The sequence below is a fragment of the Histoplasma capsulatum genome, assembly GCF_000150115.1.
Source record: "Histoplasma capsulatum G186AR genomic scaffold supercont2.1, whole genome shotgun sequence".
NCBI lineage: Eukaryota > Fungi > Ascomycota > Eurotiomycetes > Onygenales > Ajellomycetaceae > Histoplasma > Histoplasma capsulatum.
The window spans coordinates 387,736-413,013 of NW_025544801.1; the positions used below are offsets into that span (position 1 = coordinate 387,736).

Consider the following 25,278-nt stretch of genomic DNA (forward strand, 5'->3'; position numbering starts at 1 on the left):
GAAGTGAAGCAAATATACCTTCTCATTCTTCCATCTAAGGGTCCAGAACACAATACCCCACAGATAAGCTGCTCGCCAAAATTATACCGTCCAGCAAATATCCCAGCTCAGCGATCAACCAGGCTTACAATTTCGGAAGACCAACACAGTATCGACTGACAACTGGGCTATCGAGTATTAAACCGCCATTATGGCTACCCATAGCGACTATTCTGACGATGATTCCCAACCGGGCTCCCCGGTACTGGGCAATGCCAACAACGCGGACGATATCGAGGACCAGGAAGCCCTCGATCAAGACAATGAGCATGACAGTCAGTCTCTCAAATCAGCCTTGAAGACGCGAACTTCATTGCCTCCGATGGTTTCGGAGAAGAAACCTGAGCTTCCAGAACAGCCGGATCCGCAGACTCTGGACCTGTCCACCCTAACGCCACTGACACCAGAAATCATTGCACGGCAAGCGACGATCAACATTGGCACCATTGGACACGTCGCACACGGCAAATCGACGGTGGTGAAGGCTATCTCTGGTGTACAAACGGTCAGATTCAAGAATGAACAGGAGAGAAATATCACCATCAAGCTGGGTTATGCCAATGCCAAGGTCTACAAATGTGACAATGAAGAGTGTCCCCGCCCTGGTTGCTATAGGAGTTTCAAGAGTGAGAAAGAGGTAGACCCTCCATGCGCAAGAGATGGATGCACAGGCAGATATCGTCTTCTCAGACATGTTTCGTAAGTTTGTTTAGCTCATATGGAATTTTTATTATTATTTGAAAAATGTTCTCGTGGACCCGCAGCTGACACATTGCAAATCCCAGCTTTGTCGATTGCCCCGGACACGACATCCTCATGAGCACTATGCTTTCAGGAGCAGCTGTCATGGACGCAGCACTCCTCCTAATTGCTGGCAACGAAACCTGTCCTCAACCACAAACATCGGAACATCTGGCTGCAATTGAAATCATGAAACTGAACCGCATCATCATTCTCCAAAACAAAGTCGACCTCATGCGCGAAGACGGTGCCCTACAACACTACCAGTCGATACTAAAATTCATCCGCGGCACCGTCGCGGACGGATCGCCTATCATCCCCATCTCAGCCCAGTTGAAATACAACATCGATGCCGTCAACGAGTATCTCGTGTCGCACATCCCCGTGCCAGTCCGTGACTTCCAAGCGGCCCCGCACATGATCATCATCCGATCGTTCGACGTCAACAAGCCCGGCGCGGAGATCGAGGACCTCCGAGGTGGCGTCGCGGGTGGCAGTATCCTTACTGGTGTGCTCAAACTAGGTGATGAGATCGAAATCCGGCCGGGGATCGTCACCAAAGACGAACAGGGCAAGATCCAATGCCGACCCATCTTTAGCCGCGTCATCTCTCTCCTCGCCGAGCAGAATGATCTGAAATTCGCCGTGCCCGGCGGCCTCATCGGTGTCGGAACCCGTGTCGATCCAACGCTCTGCCGGGCTGATCGTCTACTAGGTTTCGTCCTGGGCCATCGCGGCCGTCTGCCAGCCATCTACACGGAAATCGAAGTTAACTACTTCCTCCTCAGACGATTGCTGGGTGTCAAGACCGCAGACGGGAAACAGGCGAAGGTATCCAAGCTGGCAAAGAATGAGGTGCTAATGGTTAACATTGGCTCGACGGCTACGGGTGCGAAGGTGATGGGCGTCAAGGCTGATGCCGCCAAATTGAGCTTAACGAGTCCTGCATGCACCGAGGTTGGGGAGAAAATTGCGCTGAGTCGACGGATTGATAAGCATTGGCGTTTGATTGGGTGGGCGAATATTGTAGCGTAAGTTTTTCTTCCTTCCGTCTTATCCCTTTCCCTTGTTTTTGGTCTTCTTTCTCTTTTGTCTTGCCTTCAATTATCTTCCCGGCCACTATTTCCGTTAAAATATACGTATACTGATATGTTTGTTCCAGTGGAAACACGCTTGAACCAATCATTGACTGAGAGTTGATCTCTTCTCGTCATTTCACTTCCCTCTCGATCCCCGGCCCCCTAGTCTATCTCATCATGTCCAACCAGCGACCGCTACACCTTGATATGGTCATACAAAAACGCGAGGGAAAATCCGGGGCTCTAATTTCGCTAGGGGCAGAAGAGGTTATCCAAAAAAAAATAATGTGGCTGGTACAGAGAGAAGAAAAGGCAGATCAATTAATTCAAGTGGGTAGGGAAATGTGAAGGAGAGGGATAAGAAGAAGGAGAATATGCGAAAAATGAACAATTCTTAAGGATCTTACTACCAAGGCATTGAAATGAAAAATAAGAATAACTAGTGGGATATATAGAAAAAAGCAAAAGAAACAAACGAAACTGATACCAATTCTCTGTAACACCTGTCCTGTCCAATGACCTCAATGTCCCCCTTTATCATCTGATGCATTGCATTTAACTCGTGCTGCGTTGCCATGTCTCGTCTTCCAAAAATTGAGTTCCATTTGATTTTTATGGTTTTTCTCTCTATCGGTTAAGAGATGGAAGGATTTCACTGGCCGATCTTCATGTTTTTCCTTTTTCTACTTTGTATTTTGGTTTCTATGTGATTGGTGATGGTGGAGAGGAGAACATGACGAAGATTTATATATGTACTGTGTTATTGTATCAGCCATAACACGGTAAATGTTATATCACCTCTCAATCTCGAAGGCAACAATGTACTCCGACAAAGGTGCCTGTTTCTCTCAAAAATATAATTTGAGGATGTAACATTTAGAATTTGAAATAAATGCGGAAAGAAAACATATTTATTCAGATACCAAGGTAGCTCGCAAGATACAAGAAGGCGAAATATAGAGCTACTGACTGATAACGATCTCCGTGAGTATGTAGCAAGAAACATTCTAGGGACGATAGAACAAAGACTCATGCACGATACTGATCGCACATATCAGATATACATCGAAGTTTTTGAAGAGTGAAGACTGGAAGGATTTTCAACCTAAATCCTGTACAAAGCCTTATTCGATAAAGACGCCACGCTGGTAAATGGTAAAGCAAAGCATACGAATATTTCCCATGGACATCCAAACACGCCCCGCGGCGCAAATAGTGGGAGGAACAGGCACCGAATTCGGTAGATTCAATCGTCCTCCCCAACTCTCTTTACCGCATCTATCCTGTGCATATCGTACACAGCAAAGCCCGAACGAAGCATGAAATCTCCACACATCTCCGTCCCGGAAAATCCAAACCAGCCCAATCAAGTATTTCATTTATAAACAAAAATTCAGCATAAATAACAGCAGTAACAAATAGCAAGAAAAGAAAAAAAAAAGATGTCATTGAAAGGAAAAACACCCTCTCCATCTACCAGCTCAAATACTTCCTCCCTTTCGCCCGTCTCCTCGCCAAAATCTTTCGCCCACTATGACTCTTCAATCTCGCCAGGAAGCCATGGCGGCGCTTCTGCACGCGGCGGCTAGGGTTGTATGTATCCCGCTTCGCCCCGAGCGCTGCGGAGGAGGAGAACGGGCGAGTAGGAATACCGCCGGTAAAAGACGATGTTAATAGTGATAGTAGCGGGGAACTGGTTGTTGTCGCTCTAATTGTAGTGGATTGCGCAGTGGGAGAGGCAGTAGCGGTAGTGGGCTGGAGGAGGCGGAGGAGCGTCGATGGTTGTGAATCTGCGGAGGATGGGGGTGTAGATTGTTGTCGGGAGAGGAGGTGGGAGAAGGCGCGTGATTGGATTCGGGACCGGAATTGAGATCGAGATTTTAAGAAGAGGGAGGAAGTAGACCGGCTGTAATAATTAGAATTTATGTTGAAATTGCTCTGGTTAGATGAAGGGGGACTTGATTCAATGGGGGTCGAGACGATCCATGAAGCGCAAGGGGCGGACATACCGTGGGAGCGATCCGAAGAGAGATCTCGCAGAGAAAAGGGATACTGCTTGCCTTGGGCAATGCAGACATGCCATTATGGAAGATTGATTGCTCGACACCGAAATTGTCGTCGATGTTGAAACATGAGCAAGAACTGGGGTTGAGGTTTTGCCGGTGAAGGTTGAAGCTCGGGTCAATTTATGGACGGATCTGGAAAAATTTCGTCCGACAACTTTTTCTGCCAGCCAGGAATAGATATTGATTTCTTTATGGATTTCTTTTGCTTGTTAAATACTTTCTCCCATGTGCGAAATACCCTATTAATACTTTTAGCTGTCTTCCCGTATACCCCAATTCATACAGTCCAACAGCAAAAATAAAAAATAATATAATATCCATCCGTCCAATCTAATCTAATCCACTCACGGAGACCACATCACCACCGAAGCAGAAAGGAGACAAACCCAAGGACGGAATACAACCACCTCTTTTTTTTTTAAAAAAAAAAAAAAAACAGAAAGAAATAAAGAAAGAATCCATAACCCAAAACTATACACCATGGCCTTCCAATCCGCCCCGCAACCCCTCCCCCCAACCACAATCCACCGCTCCAGCTCAAAAACCCACCGCATCTCCCCCTCAGTCGCCCACGACTTTCTCTCCGCCTACCTCGACCGAGCCGCCACAGACCCCAGCCTACAACCCGACTCCGCCCTCTCCACTCACGGGCCCGTCTCCGCAAACGCAGGCTCCGCGCCAAACCTCGTCATCCACAATTTGAAGCGCGTCCAGGCGGGATTAGCGGGGGAGGTACTGGGGAGGGATTTGACACTTGCGAGGTTGGATGGGGAGGGCGGCGGGCCGGTATTTGCGTTGAAATCACGAGAGGTTGGAGGGGATGGAGAAGATTGGGGTGGGGACGGGAGGAGAGATTGGAAAGAGGCGGTGGATAATGGGTGGCAAGATTTGGAGATCTATGAGCGGGCGCAGGAGGTTATGGACGTTGGGGAGGGGGAGGGGGATGAGGGGGATCAGGCGCAGATGTCGATGCAAATGCAGATGGATACTGATCAAGGTTTTGAGGCTGGGGTTGGACAAGAGACGGGCGTGATTGATAAGGAGGAGCGGAAGAGGAAGAAGAAAGAGAGGCGGAAGGAGGAGAAGAGGGCTAAATCGAAGACTACGACTACAGGGTGACACGGGGTTTTGGGAGCGTGCTTGGGCTTCTTTTTTTGCTTCCTTTCTTTCTGTCGGCTGGAACGATGCGAGATACATACTGATTTTGGTTTGGCGTTTGAAAGGGTGAAAACCACTTTAACTCCGGTAAGGTTTCCCTAAAATTCCTCGAGCAAGTGAATGAAAGAAGCAAAAAGGAAAAAGGAAAAAGGAAAAATAAAAAAAAAAAAAAAAAAATTCTGCCTAAATAGCCGTACAAATTTTGTTTTATTTCCCGAGTCTTTAATAGAATCTCCTAATTTTCTAACCATCAAGCTCTATGCGCAACATTCTGCAGAGACTCTCGTCCCACTTTTCACAGCTCCCGATCCGCAGCCTTAACAGGCTTTTCACTGTCTTCCGATTTGCCCTCAGTCACTTTTCCCCCACTCCAGCCGAGCGCGGCAAGTCTTTCCGGGAGAATTGGATGGGAGTAGTGGTAGCTGGCATACATCCAGTCTGCATCCATGGTGGAAAGGTTTTGAATCTGGAGTTTGAGCAGCGACTTGGCGAGCTCGGTGGAGTATCCGAGATTTACAGCAAAGGCATCTAGCACATTTTTCATGTTAGGTCAAGTAAACGATGGTTGGCTTTTGAGCTGGGGTGTTGGGGTAGGGAAACGCCTACCGGCTTCAAATTCAAATTTTCTGCTTAGGATGTTCATTAGGAGTTTAACCACGGCGTCCATTGGGGCGAGGGCGTCAGAGAATAGAATAAAACCGATCATGATGGGCATCTCGTTGGTGAATCCAAAGTCCTGGTACAATGATTTGTTGTTCACAAAAGCAGAGAAAAGTGCAAAGATGTAGAACATATGGAACTAAAAGTTATAAATCCAGTTAGTCATGCGTCATTCATGTTTAAAGCAGCGGCCTCTGCAACATACCTGTGCAATTCCAAAAAGCTTAGTAGTATGGTTAAGACTCCAGTGGCCCAACTCATGTCCCAGAACCGCAACAACTTCCTCAGGCTCACTCTTCTCAATCAAAGTGTCATAAATGACAATATGCTTTTTCCACGGGAGCCCATAGAAATACGCATTGCTGTGAGCGCTCCTCTTACTACCGTCAATGACATGCAGCTCCTTGAGCGGGAAATTGAGTTTTCTGGCCAGGTCCTCTACACCAGTCTTCAGCTTTCCGGGTTCCAGGGGTGTCAGTTTGTTAAACAACGGCAGAATGGCAATTGGGTAGATACTGATAGCGAATAGTTGGACAAAGATGCCAAAGACCCATAGGTAGTAGAAGAAGCTGGTGCCGGTCTTCTGGACGATTTTCAAAATTGCGCTGATGATCGGGGTGCCAAGAACGATGCCCAACAATTGTCCCTTGAGCATATCCGTAACCCATAGTTTGAGCGTCTGCTTGTTGAAGCCGAATTTTTCCTCGACGACGAAGGTGCTGTAATATGAAGTTGGTAGGGAGAGGACAGTGGAGATCACGTTGAAGGTAAAGACGAAAGCCAAGGTATGAGAGATTTCTCCGGTAAAACGCTCGGGCATGTAGCGAGTGAGGAAAAGGCCAGTTACAGCCCACAATTTTGGCAGGACATCGTAGTAGATGAATGCAAGGTTCTGGATTTGGCTATACAGGCCTGACACAAAGCCAAATTTGGCCTTTGCCCGTCCATATGCCTATGGTAAACGTGAAAGATAATGTGTTAATGGAAGATTTAACAGAGAACACATATATATGTGTGTGTGACAGGGGGGTGGCTACCGGAACATACCTGACTCTTATCAAAGACAGATTGCGAAACCTCCTCCGCTAGCACCTTTGGCGGTTTCTTTTGCTGAAGGATCTTATACTGCCGTAACGATAGGAATCCTTCGATAATGTACTGTCCGACCGAAAAGCCCACGATCACCTTCTTCCAGGGGAAGAATGGGCGATCGAGCAGCAGAGCGAGTTGCTACACGAAGGAACTTCCGATCAGTATGAGGGTCAAGAATGATAACTATGAGAGGCGATTTGACAACACACCTGAAGGACATTCATGGCACCGGAATCCAGACTACCAGAGATGGGAAGAGGGCCACTGCCAGTAATGTTGACAGACGGATGGCAGCAGGCAGCAAAAAGCAGAGAGGACTGTTTTGGAGTTGGAGAATGTTGTTCAAATGCGGCTCCGCATGCCAAGAATGCCAAGTATGGCCCCAGCTCTTCCTTGTCTGGTGTTGGTGGTTGGTTCCTGCAAGCTGGCCTTCTTGCATGTTACACAAACACACATATCTTGTTCGTTTGTCAATTGCCATATCAAGATTACTAGTAGATTGATTGATAGTCAAATGCTGAGGAAGAAACCCAGAATCCGTAGACAGCTATCTATGCGTTTATTCTTGCGTTGAAAACAGTATAGCCGGTGCCAGTCGCATCTATGATTCCCCTGTTACGTTGAAGTCTACTCGGTCTCATGCAATAAGTAAATGTCAATTTGCCATTTCATCATCGTTGTCCATGCTGTCATCACTCCCCGATTCCTCGGCTTCCTCGTCCTCATCCCCATCCTCGTCCTCGTCGTCTTCGCCTCCCTCGAGCTTCAATCCATAGTCATCCTCAAAGAATTTCAGACTGCGCACTTCCGGTTTGTAGCCAACTCCTTCGAAGCCCTTCTTGATAGGCTTTAGAAATGGTCAGTAAAAATTTATATCCGAAACATTTATAAACGTGAACAAGTAAGAAAGTAAAGAAGCAGGCAGAAGAAAGAATAACAGAAAATCTATTTCTCACCTCTTCAAGCACCCTCCCGCAGGCAATTATGATATCAGACTTGCCAGGCGTAAAAAGGGGCAAGACAAAATCCCTTAGAATCTCCTTGATCTCCTCAATACCAATCTCCCTAACTTTCCGCAGTAGCTTCTCCTGGTAGTCACTGGGCAATCCCCGGATGACCTGCCGGACAAAACTGGCCAGTGCTGTACTAGCTTGCGTTGTCTCCTCATTGACGAAATCAAGCACGATGCTGCTGATGGCGCCCTCGAGGGCCATATGTGGGTCGAATTGTTCCGCCCCAGACAAATGGTTTTCGACAATTTTCTTTCCCTCCTCAAAGGCCCTGTATACATTGGGGGGTATAAAGGAAGGCGGCGAGTGGGGTATCCACGTCGTGTAGGAATCGAGAGCCATAAGCCAGCCCCGTGCCGCGGATAGCTACCCACAGTGGCCCTTCCACCGCATTCATATAGGCAATGGTCACCAAGAGGGCCGGGAGTTTGGGATGGTTGTAGGAGTCCAGACCCTTGGCGCTGGTGAGCACAAAGGAGGAGTCAATGGTCGTCATCGGAACGAGATGCGCCATGGTCCCCGGGTTTTTGGCCACATCTTTCAGACGATCTCGTAGTTGTATGATCGGACTGAGTGGCTGAGTAACATCCAGTCGACTGACGAATGGCCCCCACGCTGATGAAGGGTTGCGAAGTTTATCCATATCTGCGATGACAAATATTCGGAAATTTTCGAATCGGAAGAGCTGCTTCCTAATGATTTCCATTCGGGCCACAACGACTTCAGGGTTTTGCTCAAGCTGGCGTTTGGTACGTTTCAGATATAAAGCTCTAGTTAGAGGTGTCATGGCACGGACAATTGACTCCTGGGTGTGTGAGACCATCGTTTGCACCGCATCTACCATACGACTCCCATTACGCTTAGCATCTGGAACATCAGAGAGCAACCGAGTGGTGATGGCCTTCAACCGCTCCACGTCAAATATAGATTCCCATGAAAGTTCGGTGATGTAGGATATGATAGCATCATACTTGTCTGGTTCCGCTTGGAAGCTAATGATGAGCATCTCAGGGTTATGATGCCCAATGTCCATATTGTAGGAAACTGTGTCCCGCTCCAGTTCGACAATGACTTGCTCAAAGGGAACTTTTTCTCCATTTCGAAGAACAGGAAGGTTGAAGTAAGCTTGCATGTATACGGCTAGAAGCGGACGCAGTTCTGCTGGCACAGATGTGGTTGAGATATTCAGGAAGATCTGGATGAAGTTGCTGGCGACGTGCTCAAAATGAATGAACAAAGGCGAATCCGGCGCATCCGCATCGACTAGTTGTTGAATTCGGTTATTAGGACGACCCGTGCTAAGAGCAAGTCCCGATTTTGCTGTTGTTGTCTTGATGAAAGGAATGGATTCCACCCCAGGAATTTCGAATTTGGTCAGTTCTCCCTGAGGTATAGGCTTGTCGTTTGCGGCCTTGGCCTCCTCCAACTTTTCCGCTAATTTTTTTAGGCCTTCCTCTCCAAGAGCTCTCTTCCGTTCTGCGATTCTGGATTGTTCGTCCTCCTTCAATTTGGTGGCAAGTTTGGAGGACGGCACTCCTAGTATTGACACATGGGGGGCATCGGATATCCATTGTTTGATGAAAGCGCGCCATTGGTGGTCGTGCCACTTTTCCAACTCATCGTACTCGTGAAGACTTGCAACGTGGCGAAGAGTAGAGCCATCCCGCTTGCCGAACAAGAAATCGCAGATTACATAGTGCGCAAAAGGGGAGACCGAGGACTCAGTGGAGAATTTCCAGCTCCGACGTTGCCTTCGCACACACTCCTGCATATATTCCACATCAATCTCGTTTTGCATGGCCTCTTTTAACACCTCAAAGAAGCGCCGCTCGACCTGCTCAAGCTTTTCGGTGGCTACACTGGTGAGGGTGAAAGAGATTTCGGTTCGAGGTGTCTGGGATGTGGAGTAATACACAGCGCTTGTGAGATGTTCTTTCTCCACAAGGGTGTTTTCAAGGATCGTTGCGGAGGAACCCGCAAGATAGAGAAGAACCACATCGAGCGCATCACCTATAGATAGTTAGCTGCAATGCCGAGAAGGGATATATAGGTAGAGCACTCACTAAGGAGGGTATCACTGCAATCCGGACCAAGAAATCGAATCTCAATCTCGCCGAAAGATTCATCTGCTTCGGGGAATTCAACTTTCTCTACAATCGACCTCTCTAGCGGGGGTATTGGTTGCGATTCCATCCAGGGTCTTCTGAAGGGGTCATTAGGGCTTGGGATCACGTCAAGGACCGTGCTCTCAAATACATTCAGAATTTGCAACATGTTGTCGTGGTCAACTTCTCCCGTAATGATTAAGCATAGGTTTTTCGGCTGATACATCTTCCTGTGGAATGCACGGATACGTTCGGCTGTCAGAACCCGGAGTTGTTCCATCATTCCACCAGTTTCGTAACGGAAGCCAATGCCTTCCGGATACAGCAGGCGTCGGCATTTCAAATCTATCAATTCAGATGATTTATTCTGTACGCCCTGCATTTCCGAATAGACCACACCTGCATCATTGCCCGTACCGTCAACATGGTACACTTCAGTATAGCAACCGGCATCCGTTAAAGTGGGATCAATGATATGCTCAAGGTAGACGGGCAGAATTTGTGCAAATCCAGCCCAGCCCGCAGTATACAACGTGTATGCGGTGTGGTCTGTAGAAGTCCAGGCATTTGTATGGGAATAGGCTCTAGTAGCAAGCTTATCAAGGAACCCTTTGTATTGATAGTTTCTAGATCCCATAAAGCAAAGATGCTCTAAAGTGTGAGGTGCACCAGAATCATCAAGAATCTCTGTGGCAAGAACAAAATACCCCGAAACCTTTGGGCCTTTCTGGTCAATGACCACCACCTTCATCCCCGTCCTCTCGGATTCATACTGGGTGAAGTAGTTGGGAGAATAATCTGGCTTAAACCTTTGCAGAACTTGAAAATAATTCTTTTTCTCAGGGGAAGACATTTTGGCTTGAGACACTAGCGTTCTGGAGTGAGGGTTGTTGAAATAATTCGGAAAGAATGGTCTTTTCGAGCACTAACAGCTGTCAGCGCAACCCTCGATAGATCCGTCATCATGAATACAAATTGAACTAAACCCAATAGCAAAACATTACAAGGGGTATTGCAAGTAATGCCATCATCCGTCCCGTTTGCAGCTGCAGGGGGTGCCACAAACGCACATTATAGCTCAATGCTATGAGTGTAGCGGGACGGAGACAGCTTTGCAGCGAAATTCACCAACACGGGGACAAGGATAACCAGAAGAGGAAATCAGTTATGGGTTCAGCGGGGGGAAATCAGACATGTTCAGGTTGATAGTATATAGAAGGTATTTGAAGCCCTGATCCAGGGACATCAGAATGGGCAATTGGAGGGGTAGATAGGATCAGATAGTACTATTCAACATTCCAGGGACACGCTCTTTTATAAACTCACATTAACGATCGTACTCCAGGGAGTTTTTCTAACCAAGGAAGACACTGCGCCTTTTATTCAATTCGTGTCGGAGAGGAAAGGCTCTTTCGTTGAATAGCGGGGGAGTAGTTGATTGAACTTCCCTAAATGTTATCCAGTAGGCAAAAGAGCCCGCACCTCTTGTGTAAGAATATGAACATACAAAGAGGCGATAGTCGATAATTGACCTTTTCCCGTTCAAAATAGTCAACCTGGGAACTGTGTGTTGAGTATTTCAACAGTTCTCACACGAGGCTCGGGCTTATCGTGATATCAAAATCAAGTCGTGGCAACAGGGCCTGAGGCTAAATAAAGTGAGGATCCAAGCCTTGGCATTTGAGATCCACCGAGAGACACTGCTGGATTTAAGCAGCCAGCAATCTATTACGGAGAACAAAGCCAATTAACGAGAGCTTCGAACCATGAGTTTTCTTGTTCGTTTATAATTCACACCCAGCTACCCGTCGACATTTACTCCGGAGTGTGTTGTTGGTGATCGCACAACCGAGTTGCTTTCCGCATGCCAGCACCGCCAGCTCCTGGTTCACCCAGTACAGCAAGCAGTGCCCAGACGCTTCGAAATGGCCCCAAAGATCTCCGATGAGGCTACCTGTCGAGCTATTTACAATTTTCTGACCGATGGATCGTTCCCCGAGGAAGAAAGCATTGTTTCCGCGGAATTTGACTCTACCGCAGCTGCCAAGGAGCTCCAACAGATATGCAGAGCAAGAGAGGAGGTTGAGGTAGAACCCCATATGAACTCGCTGGACAACAGTTGATGCCATGAGTCCTACTTCTAACCTTCTTCTACTAGAACGAAATCGCCTCTCTTAGTCGAGAAACAGCGTCAAACGTGGATGGATGGATATCCCAGGCGAAACAGCTCCATGAGGACATTGAGCGGTCAAGGTCGGCGGCGAGGGAGATTGTTCGACAACATGAAATTGGGCAGCAGCTTCAAAGTCAGGTTATGGATGCTTCTAAGAAGGTTGAGCTGCTGGAGAACGAGATCGCTTTCAACGAGGTCCTGGCGAGAAACCTGGAGGACATCCGAACTATCGAGTATCGCATATCTTCTGTACAGATGGCGATTGAGCAGGATGATTTGGAAACTGCTACTGGACTTTTTGAGGAGATTGAGATGCTAATGGAAACTACGGGTCTGCCTCCGACTACTCCTGTCCTCCGTGTACTGTCTGGAAATGTGACAGGTTTGCGCACTGCCATTGTGTCTACCGCACAGCAAAAGTGGAATTCCTTGGTTAAGATTGACTCCAAATTAGGCCAAATGACTGTCATTACTGGCAATTCTGGTGCGTTTATTATGCCACCTTTCTTTCCTCTAACTAACTTATTTTGACTGATTTCGCAAGCAGAATCCCCTTGTAGCCTAGGCAAGGTTCTCACCACCCTTACAAAGTTGGACATGCTAGACTCCATCGTGAATTCATTGTATCGCGATATTTATTCTTATATCTTAGATCCAGCTCTCTTACCACCTGGAGCAGCAAACGCCTTGACCATCTCGCGTGATGGAGGTTCGATTCGACTGCTGCCCCAACCTTCTAACGCAAAACCGATTGACATTTTTGATAACCTCATACTGTTTTTAAAATATCTTCAGGAATACCTACCAGCTACGATCACAGATCTCTTGAATGCGAAGCTAGCCCCACCGATGATTTCATCCCTCGTTTCGAAGAAGTTGTTACCTTCCATTCCCGCAAGCGTTGACGGGATGGGGGAATTTCAGGTGATATTGGACCATACCCTTAAATTCCAACAAGCTTTAGATGGACTTGGCTGCTCCGGATCCACTGAATTAGCGTCGTTCACGCAACAAATACCTCGAATATGGCTCAATCAACGACGAATCAAATCTCTGGATGAAGTCAGGGTTGCATTATGTGCTAGCCCGGGTGAGACGCGTAAGGTGGAAAGGGTAGAAACAGAACAGGTGTCTCAAAAGGACAAAGTATTTGCTCAAAATTCTGACGATTGGAATGCTGGATGGGCCAGTGACAATGAAGAAAGCAACAACGCCAGCACTCAAAAGGAACCTGTCAGCCAGGAGGAGGATGATTTTAGCGCTTGGGGCCTTGACGAGCCTGATACGCAAGAACCAGAGGAGCAAAATAAGCCGGCCGTAGAAGGAGATGGAGACGAAGACGCTTGGGGCTGGGGTGACGAAGACGAGAGTGCAGGCCTTCCCCCGGAAGCATCTGGTTCTGGGAATCAAGCTTCAGCTCATATGAATGGAGGCCATGGAGACGGAAAAGATTCCCCTCGCCGAGAAGTTACATTAAGCGAGTTCTACACCATCACGGACATACCGGATTCCATCATGAGGATAATTTTGAGCCAAATCTCAGATTCCGAGAAGCTGGCATCAACCGAGTAAGTTGGTCCAATTATATTCTAGAATCGATCTTATTTCTAATTATCCTATGCAAAAGCTATTCCAATATTCCTATCGCTTCGTCCGGCCCAGCTCTGCTCTCATTCCCCACTTTGGTCATTGCGATGTTTAAGGCCTTGGCACCCATGTTTTACTCTCAAAGGTTCACTGGCGGCCAAATGTTCCTGTACAATGACAGCATGTATTTTGCCGAACAGCTGCGGTTGATGATGGAGACACACAATCTCTCCAGATTTCAACCCGATATTGAAACTCTCGAAAGATTTGGGAAGATTGCCTACAGCAAGGAAATGCATTCGCAACGCACAGTCTTGTCCGATCTGCTGGATGGGAGTCAAGGATTTGGCAGCTGCGCAGTGCAGCCATACCTAGGGGAGTGTGAAAACGCAGTCAGCGCAACAGTTGATCGAATGCGGCATGTTCATAAAGAATGGCAGTCTATCCTGTCACCGTCCGCACTTCTCCAATCCGTCGGTTCATTGCTCTCAACCGTCATTAACAAAATGATTCTCGATATCGAGGACTTGAGCGATATTTCAGATGCTGAGTCACAACGACTTACCGAATTTTGCAACCAGATTTCTAAACTCGAGGATCTGTTTCTTCCGGAATCTAAACCTGGTCAAGATATGGCGAGTGGACAAGCGGAGGTTGTTCCCATGACAGCGTTATATGTCCCGAACTGGCTAAAATTCCAGTATCTGATAAATATCCTGGAAAGCTCATTAGCGGACATCAAATACTTATGGAAGGAGGGTGAATTGAAACTCGAGTTTTCTCCGGAGGAGGTAACCGACCTGATCAGGGCGCTTTTTGCGGATTCAGACCATCGGAGAAGAGCAATTGCTGAAATTCGCAAGGCTTAATGAATATCGACATAGATAATGTATTCATAATTAATTTAACGAACGATTCCGCCTCAGTCAGACTTCGTTTAAGGTTATTGTGTTCTTTTTTTTTTTTTTTTTTTGTCTTTTGGTCCTGGAGGTTTCTCCATTGAAGCTTCTGTTGGCGGGATTACTATGGTATGAAGGGTTCGCTGGATTTGCACTCTTTGCCGTTCCGGCCACCGTAAAAAAAAAAATCCCACACGACTAAACTCCGCATAACTTTGCGGCAGTTGCAAGGAAAACACATACATACTGGGAAGCTGGAAAGTAGGCCTTGTTATTACGTATACTTCAAAAAATGGACGGGCTAGAGGAGGGGCCCCTTGATGCTAGCACAGCCATGTCGCAGCAGCCCCAGAGACAAGTACGCCTAAAGCTCACTTCGCGGCATGAAGACATAGCACTTCCAGAAAGCACCGGGCCAATTCTTGTGCCTACCGGTACGTTCTTGTGCAAAACTACACCTGATCTCTTGTGAATTAGCACCATTTTGACTAATGCTTTGTGTGTTGTGTGTGATTTTGCCCCACGGAAGGTCTACGACGATACGCTCTATCGACTCTGGTGAACAACCTCCTGGAATCCGAGAAGCCAATTCCATTCGAGTTTTTAATAAACGGAACATACCTACGAACGTCTATCGACGAGTATTTAACAGCAAATGGTATTTCGGCTGAGACAACACTCGACGTCGAGTATGTTCGTGCGCTCGTTCCGCCGTTGCATGTCGCTTCTTTCCTTCACGATGACTGGGTGAGCGCCGTGGATGTCCTTTCGGACACCTCGATAGCTGGAAGCAAATCTCGAGTCAATGAAGGCCAGGAGAGGATATTATCGGCAAGCTATGACGGGCTATTGAGAATGTGGAACATGTCTTCAGAGACAATTGCTTTATCGCCAGCTGCACGCGAAGGGGGACATACGGCTTCAGTCAAGTGCGCGAGAATGGTCTCGCCAAACCAGATAATATCGTCCGGGCTTGACCGTACAGTGCGATTGTGGAAATACACTGAAAGCGAAGACGGATTCTCAGCTTCGATTACTCCACAACTGGAACTCTACGGGCATAAAGGCAGCGTGGATTCAATATCCATGCATGCGCAATCACATCGTATCCTCTCTGCCTCAGCGGACCATTCGGTAGGATTCTGGTCGAGCAGAAAATCAGAAACCCCCGCAGCTCCTGAAAGCCTGCTCCCATCAAATACCTCCCGAAGCTCGAAGAGACGAAAGCTCAATTCATCCGTTTCCGTTCCGCAACGTGGCCCACTCGCGTTATTCAAGTCGCATACCGCCCCTGTCTCCGCTGCAATATTTGATGCGAAGGACCCTACTGTCGGCTACTCCACGTCATGGGACCATTCGCTGCGCACCTGGGATCTGGTCACCGGCGCCCTAGTCGACACACGTACGGCCTCCCACTCGCTCCTATCAGTCTCACATTTGCCTGAGCTCAGCCTTCTTGCCTCAGGGACCTCCGCTAGACATATCACACTAATAGACCCGCGCGCCTCAGCGACAACGGTCTCAGCACTAACGCTCAGAGGTCATACGAATGCCGTCGTTTGTCTGGCTCGCGATCCTGATAGTACATATGGATTGATCAGTGGTAGCCACGATGGTACATGTCGGATATGGGATGTGCGGTCAACCAGGACAGACAAAGACGGGGTTATGGGTGAGAGCATCTATTCGATCCCAAGGAAGAGCGTGGGAGGTGCTGGAAAGCGTGTTGGCGGGGAGGGTGTCAAGGTGTTTGATGTTTGCTGGGATAAGTCTGTGGGGATCGTTAGTAGTGGGGAGGATAAAATGATACAGATTAATAGGGGCGAAGGGGTATTACCGAACGGAGACAGTGATAGATAGTTTGCCCGCCTGTTCCCTGCTCGGAAGATGAGTGGGCAATGAGAATAAGCGTTAAAATCTTTTGGAGTTTATGCTGTTCATGAAGCGCTCCTTCCTTCTATTTTGTTTTCTAGATGTACATAATTACGTTGTCGTTAATCCCCCGAAACTAACTTCTTCTATTTTCTCAAATCTATGTTGTAGTATACAATTGAAAATTTTAAACGCCATTTACAAGACCCCACATATAACGTACAATATATCCAAATAAGAAAGAGAGACGACCCGTATAATTTATTACCTTGGACCCTTGAGCCCAAGCCTTCTGTCCAACTTGTTGAGTTTGATCGCCGTTTTGATCTATAAGCCATCGTTAGCAGTTAGTAAAAGATCCCGCCCATGTCTTAAACTGCGCATCTGCACCGTCTACGCATGCCAAAGGCCAATAAAATTCAAACGGAGAACCAAAAAAAGAACCAAGAATAATAGCATATAATCCATACCTGTGACCTTGTATTTTGTCCGCGAACCGGCAAGCCCAGCGCATGTCTCCTGCCCCGAACCGTCCCAGTATCCTTTAAACGTCGAATATCATCCAAGATCTGTCGTCTGAGGTCGTTTTCAATCTTCATTTCCGATAATGCTGCTGTCAAACTGAGGACCTGTTTGTTCGCCAGATCACCGATTTTCGCTGTCTCGTGCACGTAGAAGCGGGCCATGAGCTTGTTACATGCCAGGGGACCGATGCCGAAGAAGGATTGGAGCGCTTGCTGTTTCCTGGAGTTAGATAATGGCGACTTTTTTAAATGTATATATATATATATATTCTCGACGGTCCCATTTGAGGAGGTTACTGAGCAGGATAATGCGAGCAGTTGGGTTTGCTTGCCTTGACGAGCTGTCGCTCGGGGAAGTTGATGCCGAGAATGAAGACCTTTGAGAACGTATTAGCAGGGTTTGGAGTGGGCAATTGAGTTGGCGAGAATGCAAGAAGACGTGATTTACTTACCATTTTGGCTATCGGCAATCAGCTAGTTGTTGGTGTCGATACCGCAGCACAATTGCATGCTGGATGTTCTGTCAAATGGAGCTGGATTTATCTGCGGAACAACATTGACCCGGAGGATACGCCATAACTACTACTAATAGCATAGTGTTCGTGCTAGCACAGGTAAGGAGAACTGGAAATGCAAGCTGGCCTCGTTCTTGTTTTCCTTCATACCACCAGGGAGCTCTGAAAGCTTATCTTGATATTATTTGTACCTAGATTATTGTAACCATGGCGCCTTTGAAGCGTCTTTTCTTCCTTGCCTCTCTAGTCTTCGTGGGCATCATCCTCTTCCTTGGAAAGAATGCAGAGGCCAAAGGGCCCAAGATCACCCACAAGGTTTGTTTTTAGTGTACTCCCCCAAGTTGAGTAGTGGGACTAATGCTTCGATATAGGTTTACTTCGATATTGAACATGGAGACGAGCCAATGGGCCGGATTGTAATCGGACTTTATGGGAAGACAGTCCCTAAGGTGCGAAGATCACACTGCATTATACTTCTCATTTGGATTGTTACGGTTATTAGCTCACCTAACATGTAATTTTGGCGTGTGGACAGACTACGGAAAATTTCCGGTATGGGGCATATTTGCCGTCCAGTCAATATTCCAAGATCAGTAAAGCTAACTCTGCTCTGAAGCGCATTGGCCACCGGCGAGAAGGGATTCGGTTATGAAGGCTCTACCTTCCACCGAGTTATTAAGGACTTCATGATTCAAGGAGGCGATTTCACCAAGGGCGATGGTCAGTAGAGATCCTTCCCGAAAGACAATGCATGTATACTTCATTTTCATACTAATAATTGACAAAAGGTACTGGCGGAAAGTCCATCTATGGCGAGAAGTTTGCTGATGAGAACTTCAAGCTGCGACACACCAAGAAAGGCATTTTGAGTACGTCAAGTTATCCCAGGCCACGAGCCAGAACCACGGGTCCTTTCTGTTGATATCAATTAACATATATATCCTTTTAGGTATGGCCAATGCGGGAAAGGACACCAACGGTTCTCAATTCTTCATCACAACTGCGGTCACTAGGTATGCAGCGCCCTGACAAATCCAACATTCCAAGTGCATGTACTTACAATTTTTTAATCCGCAGCTGGCTCGATGGGCGTCACGTCGTCTTCGGCGAGGTTCTCGAGGGCTACGAGGTTGTCGATAAGATCCAAAATATCGAGAAAGAGCCCGGGGATCGACCCAAGGATGCCGTGAAGATAGCCAAGTCCGGGGAACTACCAATGACTGAGGAAGGTACTAGCCATGATGAGATCTAGATCATCCTTCTGAATTGCTTGGTGAAAGAAAAGGAACGAAGAGAAGAAAAAGGAAGAAAAAAGAGACCAAAATCCAATGTTTCCCCCTTCTTTTTCATTGCTTGTTTTTCATGCTCCAGTGCAAACATATATACACGTGATATTTGTCATTCTTTAGTTTTCTAAACAAGCATTTGCTGATGCTCTGGTTCCTTTTCCAATTCATCTATCAAGGTCGACCTGGACTCATCGCACAATTGACCGAGAAACTGAAACAATAAAGATGACGGCGAGCGAGAAAACTAAAAAGGGAGACTTGTCCGGTGTTCTAAACATCCCCATGTGTGCGTATTCCAGGGCCCCGGTCCCAGCAGAAGAATGGAGGTTGTTTGCCATTAAATGCCCTTGCGTTCGCTCTGCCGCCCGTTTAGACCCCGTTTATTACTTTATCCAGTTACACAATATTAATCTTCAAGGAATCTCTAGATCGAATGAGGGACGAGGGTAGCTGAAAGAGGGAGGTGGAGCAGTGTGTAAGGTCGTGTCGTTGACCCATTGACCCATCGAACGAGGTCCCCTGTCGGTTTTACCTCGTTGGATATGGGTTTTTCTTCATTTTCTTTCCCAAGCCCACAATCAATCCATAAAATCATCCGCTGGACAAATATGTGCAATCTCGGATGGATTCTTACTTTCTCACATATATACAAATAAATCATCATTTTCACTCGCCTGATTCTAACTCTAGATGTTGCTTGAGATGATACCCTTCCTCATTTACTCTCCTGGAGACGTTCTCGCCGCGTTCTGCCGAATCTGTGTCACTCAGATCCCATATCTCAAGGAATAGAGTAGGTAGGGTTGAAGCCTTATCGTTTCTTTGTTGCGCGAGGTTACGATATTAAGTATCCTAAAGTCTTTGATGCGGTGCTACGACTTGACCATGTACAGGCCTAAAAGAGTCTGCAAATTTGGAACCCACATAGGATGGTTGGCCATCCAATGTGTGAGTCTATTGTTGAGATCTTTGGACACAGGATTGTGTCGTCTTCTGCTCTGCACTCGGGTATTCTGCAGCACCTAGTCCGTGCGGAAGGATTGATTCTTCTTTTCTTTCAAAACGTTCCTGCTTATGATGCCGCCATCATCACCTTCCCCTAGAAGATAGAATCGCTATCATGAAAGATCTACTATTGATCGAGAACAAGCTTCTTTCAGTTTCTTTCAGCTGATACGAGCTCCTGTTGAACCCATTGAAATGGATTTGAAGTTGATCTAAGAACCAGCTATGGCAATCTCTGTTAGTCCTGCGAGCCAATCCCTAACATAACAGCCGCCCCGCATATCGTCGCACCTACTATTAGGCACACCGATCTCTATTCCGGCAATCTCTTCGTAGATAACGGTCACATCACCAGCGCCATTGACTGGCAGGGAGCTTGGGCTGGGCCTCTGTTTCTTGAAAGGCGTCATCCACGACCCATTGATCATCATGGCGATGTCATTTTGAAGCCCCCAGTGAATTTTTAAGGATCTTGTGCCAAATGAAAAGCCCCGGTTAAGGAGACAGATCACTAGTTCTATTGTTCTTTATCTTTATGAACAACAAACAGCAAAGATCAACCCTCGTTTGGACCGAATCCTTCGCTTAAAGCTAGGGAGGATAAGATGTGATCCTATAACCTTCGCCAGCAACACATGGGATGACGATTTACTTCCTCTAAGAGAGTCACTAATTAACGTAGAAAGGTAAGTGAGTGTATCATCCTCCTAAAACATCCCCCTAAGCAAAAAAGAGAAAATCCGTTCATGATGTACGGGAGACCATGTCCTAACTTTTACTCCAAACATTGGCCTAAGCTAGGCTTTAACTTTGTTTGTCCGATTCACTTTATCGAGGAGGAGCTTCAAGCACACACAAAGTATGGTAAAGGATGGAATGATGTCCAAGACTTTTGGAGGTCTGCACAAGTAATTGTGACTCGTGATAGCTGGACCACACACGATGATGCAGCGACTCTCTTTTCAGAACTCAGGGACTTCGGTTTGAGAAATATGGGGGGAAAAGATAGGAAGGACTTCGAGGCTCAAACGAAGTGAGTTGAGAAGTTAAAATGACACAGACGTCAAAGAGTTTGGATGATTCTTTTTCATCTTAACCACCTGCCCCAGACTACTTCTCAAAGGATTTGCAAACGTGGCGTTGAGTGGAAAATGCTGTCTGAGTGGAATGTCTCCCTCGCCCATATGCCATGCATATTGAGCGTGGTTTTTCGGCTAAGTCGTCCACATCGCTTTAAGTGAGCACTCTCTTCGGTTGATGCTACTCCATGTGTCTTATGTGGCCATGTCTCGGCCTCCCCTCCGGAAAACGATGAGAGAGCCAACCGTGTTTTGTCTGCTAGCAGAACATTATCATCCAAAAAAAAAAAAATATGGAAGAGGCCCTTGATACCAACCACCCTTTAGCCATCTGCCTGCTTCCATAAATACCAACCCTTATCTGAATTCGGTCACCGCACCAAATCAGTAGGAATTCAGTATCAGGACTTAACACTGACGCTTCTCCATCTCCACAGCTCTTGCATCGCCCATTCAGATATACGCAAGAATAACGTCCTCTTTGGTCCGAAAGGCCGCGGTTCACTCGATGGCTCGGGCGCTACACACCCAATCATTTTTATCCCAGTTCATCTTGGTGGACCATCGGAGACTATCTGAGACGCAACTGATAGTATAGTTCCAATAAACTACGAGTTGGGGGCTGGATTGAAGAACAAAAATATCCATCTACAATCACCATGACCTCATTTGCACTGGCCCAGGTCAGTCTTGACTCTGGATGAAAACATTTGCCGTGGACCATATATATAATTCTACCGCAGACCTGGTGAAACATGTCAAGAATCTACGTGATAGCCAGCTCGATCACTGGCCAGTTGAAGACCCTGTCCCAATGGCAGAATTAACCAGTGCGAATTGCATGCGGAGGAAAATTGAAAGCAAGAGCATAGTAATCCAGTGCCCAATAACTACGAAGTCTTCCATGACTTAGATAACGAAATTTTACTATATTGTCTTCCCCTAACTATTCTTTGCCCGCTGAACATCAACTGCAAGTACTATCAGAATGCTGGGGCTAGAATTGGGTGACGAGCGAAATTTCCGACACCATAGTTTCCAGTTCCGCTGAGTCTACATCCCGGCTGTTATTGATCGCTTCCCCTTACCTCCATCGTGGACTCTAATCTCATCCGACATATCATCATCTGGAATGATAAACGTACAGACGCAAACAAGGCAGAACAGTGCCTTGTTATACGTTATTGGATTCTTTTCAATCGAGCCGTTTCCACGTGGACTAGTTTTTTATATCTACGTATGCTGTTCCCAAGCCAGCCAGTGCGATGAAGCCGGTGACATTGTCGTTTGAGAAGAGAGGGAAATATATATGTGTACATTGACTTGGGTCAAATACATTCCCGTGACGAATATATGTATCCATATTCTGGTCGCTTTGGAATCCTACATGTCCCGTAGTTTCCAGCCAGGGTATGCTAAGCATAGCTATGTAACATAATCCAAATCCTTAACTATAGCTGGCAGTCAGCCAATGTTGCTAGGTTGGAGAAATCAGATCACGACGTCAACCCATGTCAAGCCAGCGGGGAACGCAATCGAGGTGGCAGCTTCCTGGGAGCTCCTTATCCCCGGCTGGCCTGAAAGGAACAAAGGAGCCAGAAAGGCTTTGAGAACATTTAGAATGCATACGCGATCATATCTACTTATCGCGATAATGGCGCTGCCCACCTGCCTGCCTTTCTGACTGACTTATATGCGACGAGGATCAAGAATGTTGGGCTCAACGATATTCAAGAAGCATATAGAGGAGCTCCAACGGCTGGTTAAAATCGGTATACATTCTGAATTTCTTGGCTTAACCCAGTTTGTTCAATACAGGTATATCCAGCATGTTTATTCTCCAGCAAAGCCCACTTGATTACTGCAGGTATTCAGAAAAGTTCAGTACTTGGTATAAACTGTGTGGTTTTATGTATGTATGGATCCTTTCTGGCGCTTTTTTCGCACGATTTCTTTGATGCTTTTTCCCAGCCTGCCTTCCCAACCCTTATCGCGATGCTCATATGAACGGGAAATGATAAAAATCCATATATGTTTATCACATGGCATCCCGGCAGAGACTATATGAGCAAGAACCTATTCGCAATGCTTCATTATTTCCCCTGGAAGGAATGTGTATGGGACCATCTCATGACAACGAGGTACTTAGCAGGTGTCTACCCTGCATATATACTATGCATGTGCAGTAGATGCAAAGGCACGAGAAAAAAAAAATCTTCTATAGCCGATAGAGACTTCTTCGTGCTGTGTACTGCAGTTGCAGTCCATATACACATGCTCTACATACAAGTGATGCTGGATCCGGCTACCGACATATTTTTCCTAGCGCAGAGTTCAATCCAAGCACGAGACAGGAACCGAGACAAAATTAATCGGCCAGTCTCATCCCTTTTCAGGCCTCCGTTTACTTGATGACTTAAAAGGGAATCATCTCCAAGCTTGCCTTGTACCCGTAGATGTGATAAATACAGGCCACTTTCGGCAATGATGAAGCGCATCTAATTATCCAGGTAGCGGAATAGGGGCCCAAAGCATCGACTAAATATTTTATCCTGCCACTGATGGAGAATGATGCTTCGCAACGAGAAGGCAGCCTCCCGCTCGACCTTAAATGGGTACATGTTTTTTTTTGCCATCCCCGGGGGTGCTCAAACTCCCGACACGGCTGGTAATCGTTGATCCCACAGAGAAGCAATGAAGATAAGTGGGGATGATCATCGTCTCAATGCGTTTGCCTCGTGCCCACGGGTATTGAAAATCTCCTCCTTCAGTGTTTCACAGGCGTGCATGAAGTGGATGTACTGTACTCTGTACATGGGTGGCGCTTTGAGGAACGTACAAAGACGCAGCCGATGTTGCTTTTATTTCCCCCCTTGGTCGCTCTCAGGGACAAAAACAATGAGGGAGGGGAAATAAAGAGATAGAACAAGGAGTGGTTGGAGTGCAATCGGATACACAATCTGATTCAGGCAACTCCATAGCATATTGCATCACTTCCGTCGACGGCCCGCTGCGAGTACGGCCCCTTTTGAGATAATGACCTGGAGGATTTTTGTAGAAACGCAAAAACCCTAACCTGGCTCTGTATCAGCCCCTGTTTAGTTCATTTTATTCTTCTCTGGCGGTTTTTCAGCTCTGTTCACTAGTACTAGTATGTAGGGGGGGGAAATAGAATGAACCAAATAGCCAATTCGAGAATATTTAAACGAAATGCATCCGCGGTTGGCACCTTATTATTCCCTCAGCACTCGCCTGTAGTTGCACAACCCAGGCATGTATTAAATGCTTTATTTTCGAGACCGCCGCAGATACCATAGAATATATTGACTTTCGCCCACCAAGCTGCTTACTTAATCTTATGCCCTTCGGGGGTCAGTTCAAACCACAAGTGAGCATAATTCCTTCTCACAAATGCCCGACAGACCTGAAATCCAAGCGCCATGGGTCGCTGATGCGACAGCGACCGAGATGGACTTCCTTGAATCCTCATTTTTCGCGAGCAAACTGGGTCAGAAACACCTTCCAACTCCAACTGAAGTTGCCGTGTGTTCGCCAGATTTCCGCACCAACCCCCGACCCAAACCAGTCAAGTTTGAACATCTTGGGCTTATTGTCAAGTTCGGTCCTTGTGTGGTGGTTGAAGAGGCTATATGCCTTCGTATGCTGCGAAAAACCCTTCCTGAAAAGGTCCCTGTTCCAGAGGTGTATGGCTGGAGAGTAGAAGAGGGTCGCGTGTTTATTTACATGGAGCTTATTCAGGGAGAAACCTTGCATGATCGATGGGATCATTTAAACGACCAAGGAAAAATATCTATTTGTGCTCAGCTGAAGGAGATCGTTGCGGTTCTGCGGCAGCTTGAGCCGGACCCTTCAGACTCATTTATTGGCATGTGGAATGCTAGGCAATCTCTACATTAGTCTTTTAATTTGTTTACTGACATGAATTGTAGGATCTATCACTCGTCGATTTTTACTCGACTACGTCTTCCAAGCGATGCCATCAGCGGGACCATTCAAGACCGTCAAAGAGTTTAATGACTGGTTTTCTGCATTGCCTCAACAGCAACTCCCCGATTCATTGAAATACAAGGACCCTTATCGGGAGTTTTTGCCAGATGATGGAACAATCAGGTTCACTCATGGAGACTTGCACCGCGGTAACATCATAATTTCCCGCTCAGATCCGCCGCGTGTCATGGCGGTAATCGACTGGACACATGCTGGCTGGTATCCTGACTATTGGGAGTATTGCAAGGCCCTATACACATCTGATTACAATGGGGAGTGGCGCAATACCTGGATACCAAGATTCTTGGAACAGTACCCAAAGGAATTTGCTGTGTTCTCGGAATATGTCATGGAGATAGGAGCTGTGTGAGTAGAAA

The 25,278-nt window shown here is 46.9% G+C and overlaps 12 protein-coding genes across 12 annotated transcripts; 8 read left to right on the top strand and 4 right to left on the bottom strand.

Moving 5' to 3' along the window:
• Window positions 1-190: 190 nt before the first annotated feature.
• Window positions 191-2,360, top strand: HCBG_00084 (eukaryotic translation initiation factor 2 gamma subunit; the record flags this gene model as incomplete). Its single annotated transcript, XM_045427134.1, has 3 exons — window positions 191-738; window positions 825-1,811; window positions 1,943-2,360. The coding sequence occupies 3 exons, from the start codon at window positions 191-193 to the stop codon at window positions 1,971-1,973; spliced, it is 1,566 nt and encodes a 521-aa protein (XP_045291109.1).
• A 685-nt stretch (window positions 2,361-3,045) lies between these two features.
• Window positions 3,046-3,866, bottom strand: HCBG_00085 (60S ribosomal protein L34; the record flags this gene model as incomplete). The annotated part of the gene is made up of 1 exon (XM_045427135.1): window positions 3,046-3,866. One exon carries the CDS (start codon window positions 3,864-3,866, stop codon window positions 3,333-3,335), a length of 534 nt encoding a protein of 177 aa, XP_045291110.1.
• A 539-nt stretch (window positions 3,867-4,405) lies between these two features.
• On the top strand, window positions 4,406-5,044 carry HCBG_00086 (uncharacterized protein; the record flags this gene model as incomplete). The annotated part of the gene is made up of 1 exon (XM_045427136.1): window positions 4,406-5,044. The coding sequence occupies one exon, from the start codon at window positions 4,406-4,408 to the stop codon at window positions 5,042-5,044; it is 639 nt and encodes a 212-aa protein (XP_045291111.1).
• Window positions 5,045-5,248: 204 nt separating this feature from the next.
• On the bottom strand, window positions 5,249-7,113 carry HCBG_00087 (CaaX prenyl protease; the record flags this gene model as incomplete). The annotated part of the gene is made up of 5 exons (XM_045427137.1): window positions 5,249-5,611; window positions 5,690-5,882; window positions 5,949-6,695; window positions 6,791-6,973; window positions 7,045-7,113. The coding sequence occupies 5 exons, from the start codon at window positions 7,057-7,059 to the stop codon at window positions 5,379-5,381; spliced, it is 1,371 nt and encodes a 456-aa protein (XP_045291112.1).
• Window positions 7,114-7,490: 377 nt separating this feature from the next.
• Window positions 7,491-10,803, bottom strand: HCBG_00088 (uncharacterized protein; the record flags this gene model as incomplete). Its single annotated transcript, XM_045427138.1, has 4 exons — window positions 7,491-7,682; window positions 7,792-8,116; window positions 8,220-9,855; window positions 9,909-10,803. The coding sequence occupies 4 exons, from the start codon at window positions 10,801-10,803 to the stop codon at window positions 7,491-7,493; spliced, it is 3,048 nt and encodes a 1,015-aa protein (XP_045291113.1).
• A 1,072-nt stretch (window positions 10,804-11,875) lies between these two features.
• Window positions 11,876-14,665, top strand: HCBG_00089 (uncharacterized protein; the record flags this gene model as incomplete). Its single annotated transcript, XM_045427139.1, has 4 exons — window positions 11,876-12,037; window positions 12,109-12,607; window positions 12,671-13,691; window positions 13,751-14,665. 4 exons carry the CDS (start codon window positions 11,876-11,878, stop codon window positions 14,577-14,579), a joined length of 2,511 nt encoding a protein of 836 aa, XP_045291114.1.
• A 199-nt stretch (window positions 14,666-14,864) lies between these two features.
• HCBG_00090 (microtubule-associated protein YTM1) lies at window positions 14,865-16,534 on the top strand (the record flags this gene model as incomplete). Its single annotated transcript, XM_045427140.1, has 2 exons — window positions 14,865-15,043; window positions 15,139-16,534. The coding sequence occupies 2 exons, from the start codon at window positions 14,902-14,904 to the stop codon at window positions 16,467-16,469; spliced, it is 1,473 nt and encodes a 490-aa protein (XP_045291115.1).
• A 74-nt stretch (window positions 16,535-16,608) lies between these two features.
• On the bottom strand, window positions 16,609-17,502 carry HCBG_00091 (40S ribosomal protein S13; the record flags this gene model as incomplete). Its single annotated transcript, XM_045427141.1, has 4 exons — window positions 16,609-16,808; window positions 16,952-17,218; window positions 17,303-17,382; window positions 17,458-17,502. 2 exons carry the CDS (start codon window positions 17,165-17,167, stop codon window positions 16,746-16,748), a joined length of 279 nt encoding a protein of 92 aa, XP_045291116.1.
• A 192-nt stretch (window positions 17,503-17,694) lies between these two features.
• On the top strand, window positions 17,695-19,228 carry HCBG_00092 (peptidyl-prolyl cis-trans isomerase B; the record flags this gene model as incomplete). The annotated part of the gene is made up of 7 exons (XM_045427142.1): window positions 17,695-17,835; window positions 17,892-17,969; window positions 18,056-18,072; window positions 18,137-18,240; window positions 18,309-18,389; window positions 18,470-18,533; window positions 18,598-19,228. 7 exons carry the CDS (start codon window positions 17,728-17,730, stop codon window positions 18,770-18,772), a joined length of 627 nt encoding a protein of 208 aa, XP_045291117.1.
• Window positions 19,229-19,694: 466 nt separating this feature from the next.
• On the top strand, window positions 19,695-21,472 carry HCBG_00093 (uncharacterized protein; the record flags this gene model as incomplete). Its single annotated transcript, XM_045427143.1, has 5 exons — window positions 19,695-19,757; window positions 20,057-20,269; window positions 20,304-20,500; window positions 20,548-20,847; window positions 21,331-21,472. The coding sequence occupies 5 exons, from the start codon at window positions 19,695-19,697 to the stop codon at window positions 21,470-21,472; spliced, it is 915 nt and encodes a 304-aa protein (XP_045291118.1).
• Window positions 21,473-24,304: 2,832 nt separating this feature from the next.
• On the top strand, window positions 24,305-24,811 carry HCBG_00094 (phosphotransferase enzyme family protein; the record flags this gene model as incomplete). Its single annotated transcript, XM_045427144.1, has 1 exon — window positions 24,305-24,811. One exon carries the CDS (start codon window positions 24,305-24,307, stop codon window positions 24,809-24,811), a length of 507 nt encoding a protein of 168 aa, XP_045291119.1.
• Window positions 24,812-24,887: 76 nt separating this feature from the next.
• On the top strand, window positions 24,888-25,271 carry HCBG_00095 (phosphotransferase enzyme family protein; the record flags this gene model as incomplete). Its single annotated transcript, XM_045427145.1, has 1 exon — window positions 24,888-25,271. One exon carries the CDS (start codon window positions 24,888-24,890, stop codon window positions 25,269-25,271), a length of 384 nt encoding a protein of 127 aa, XP_045291120.1.
• Between the last annotated feature and the right edge of the window lie 7 nt (window positions 25,272-25,278).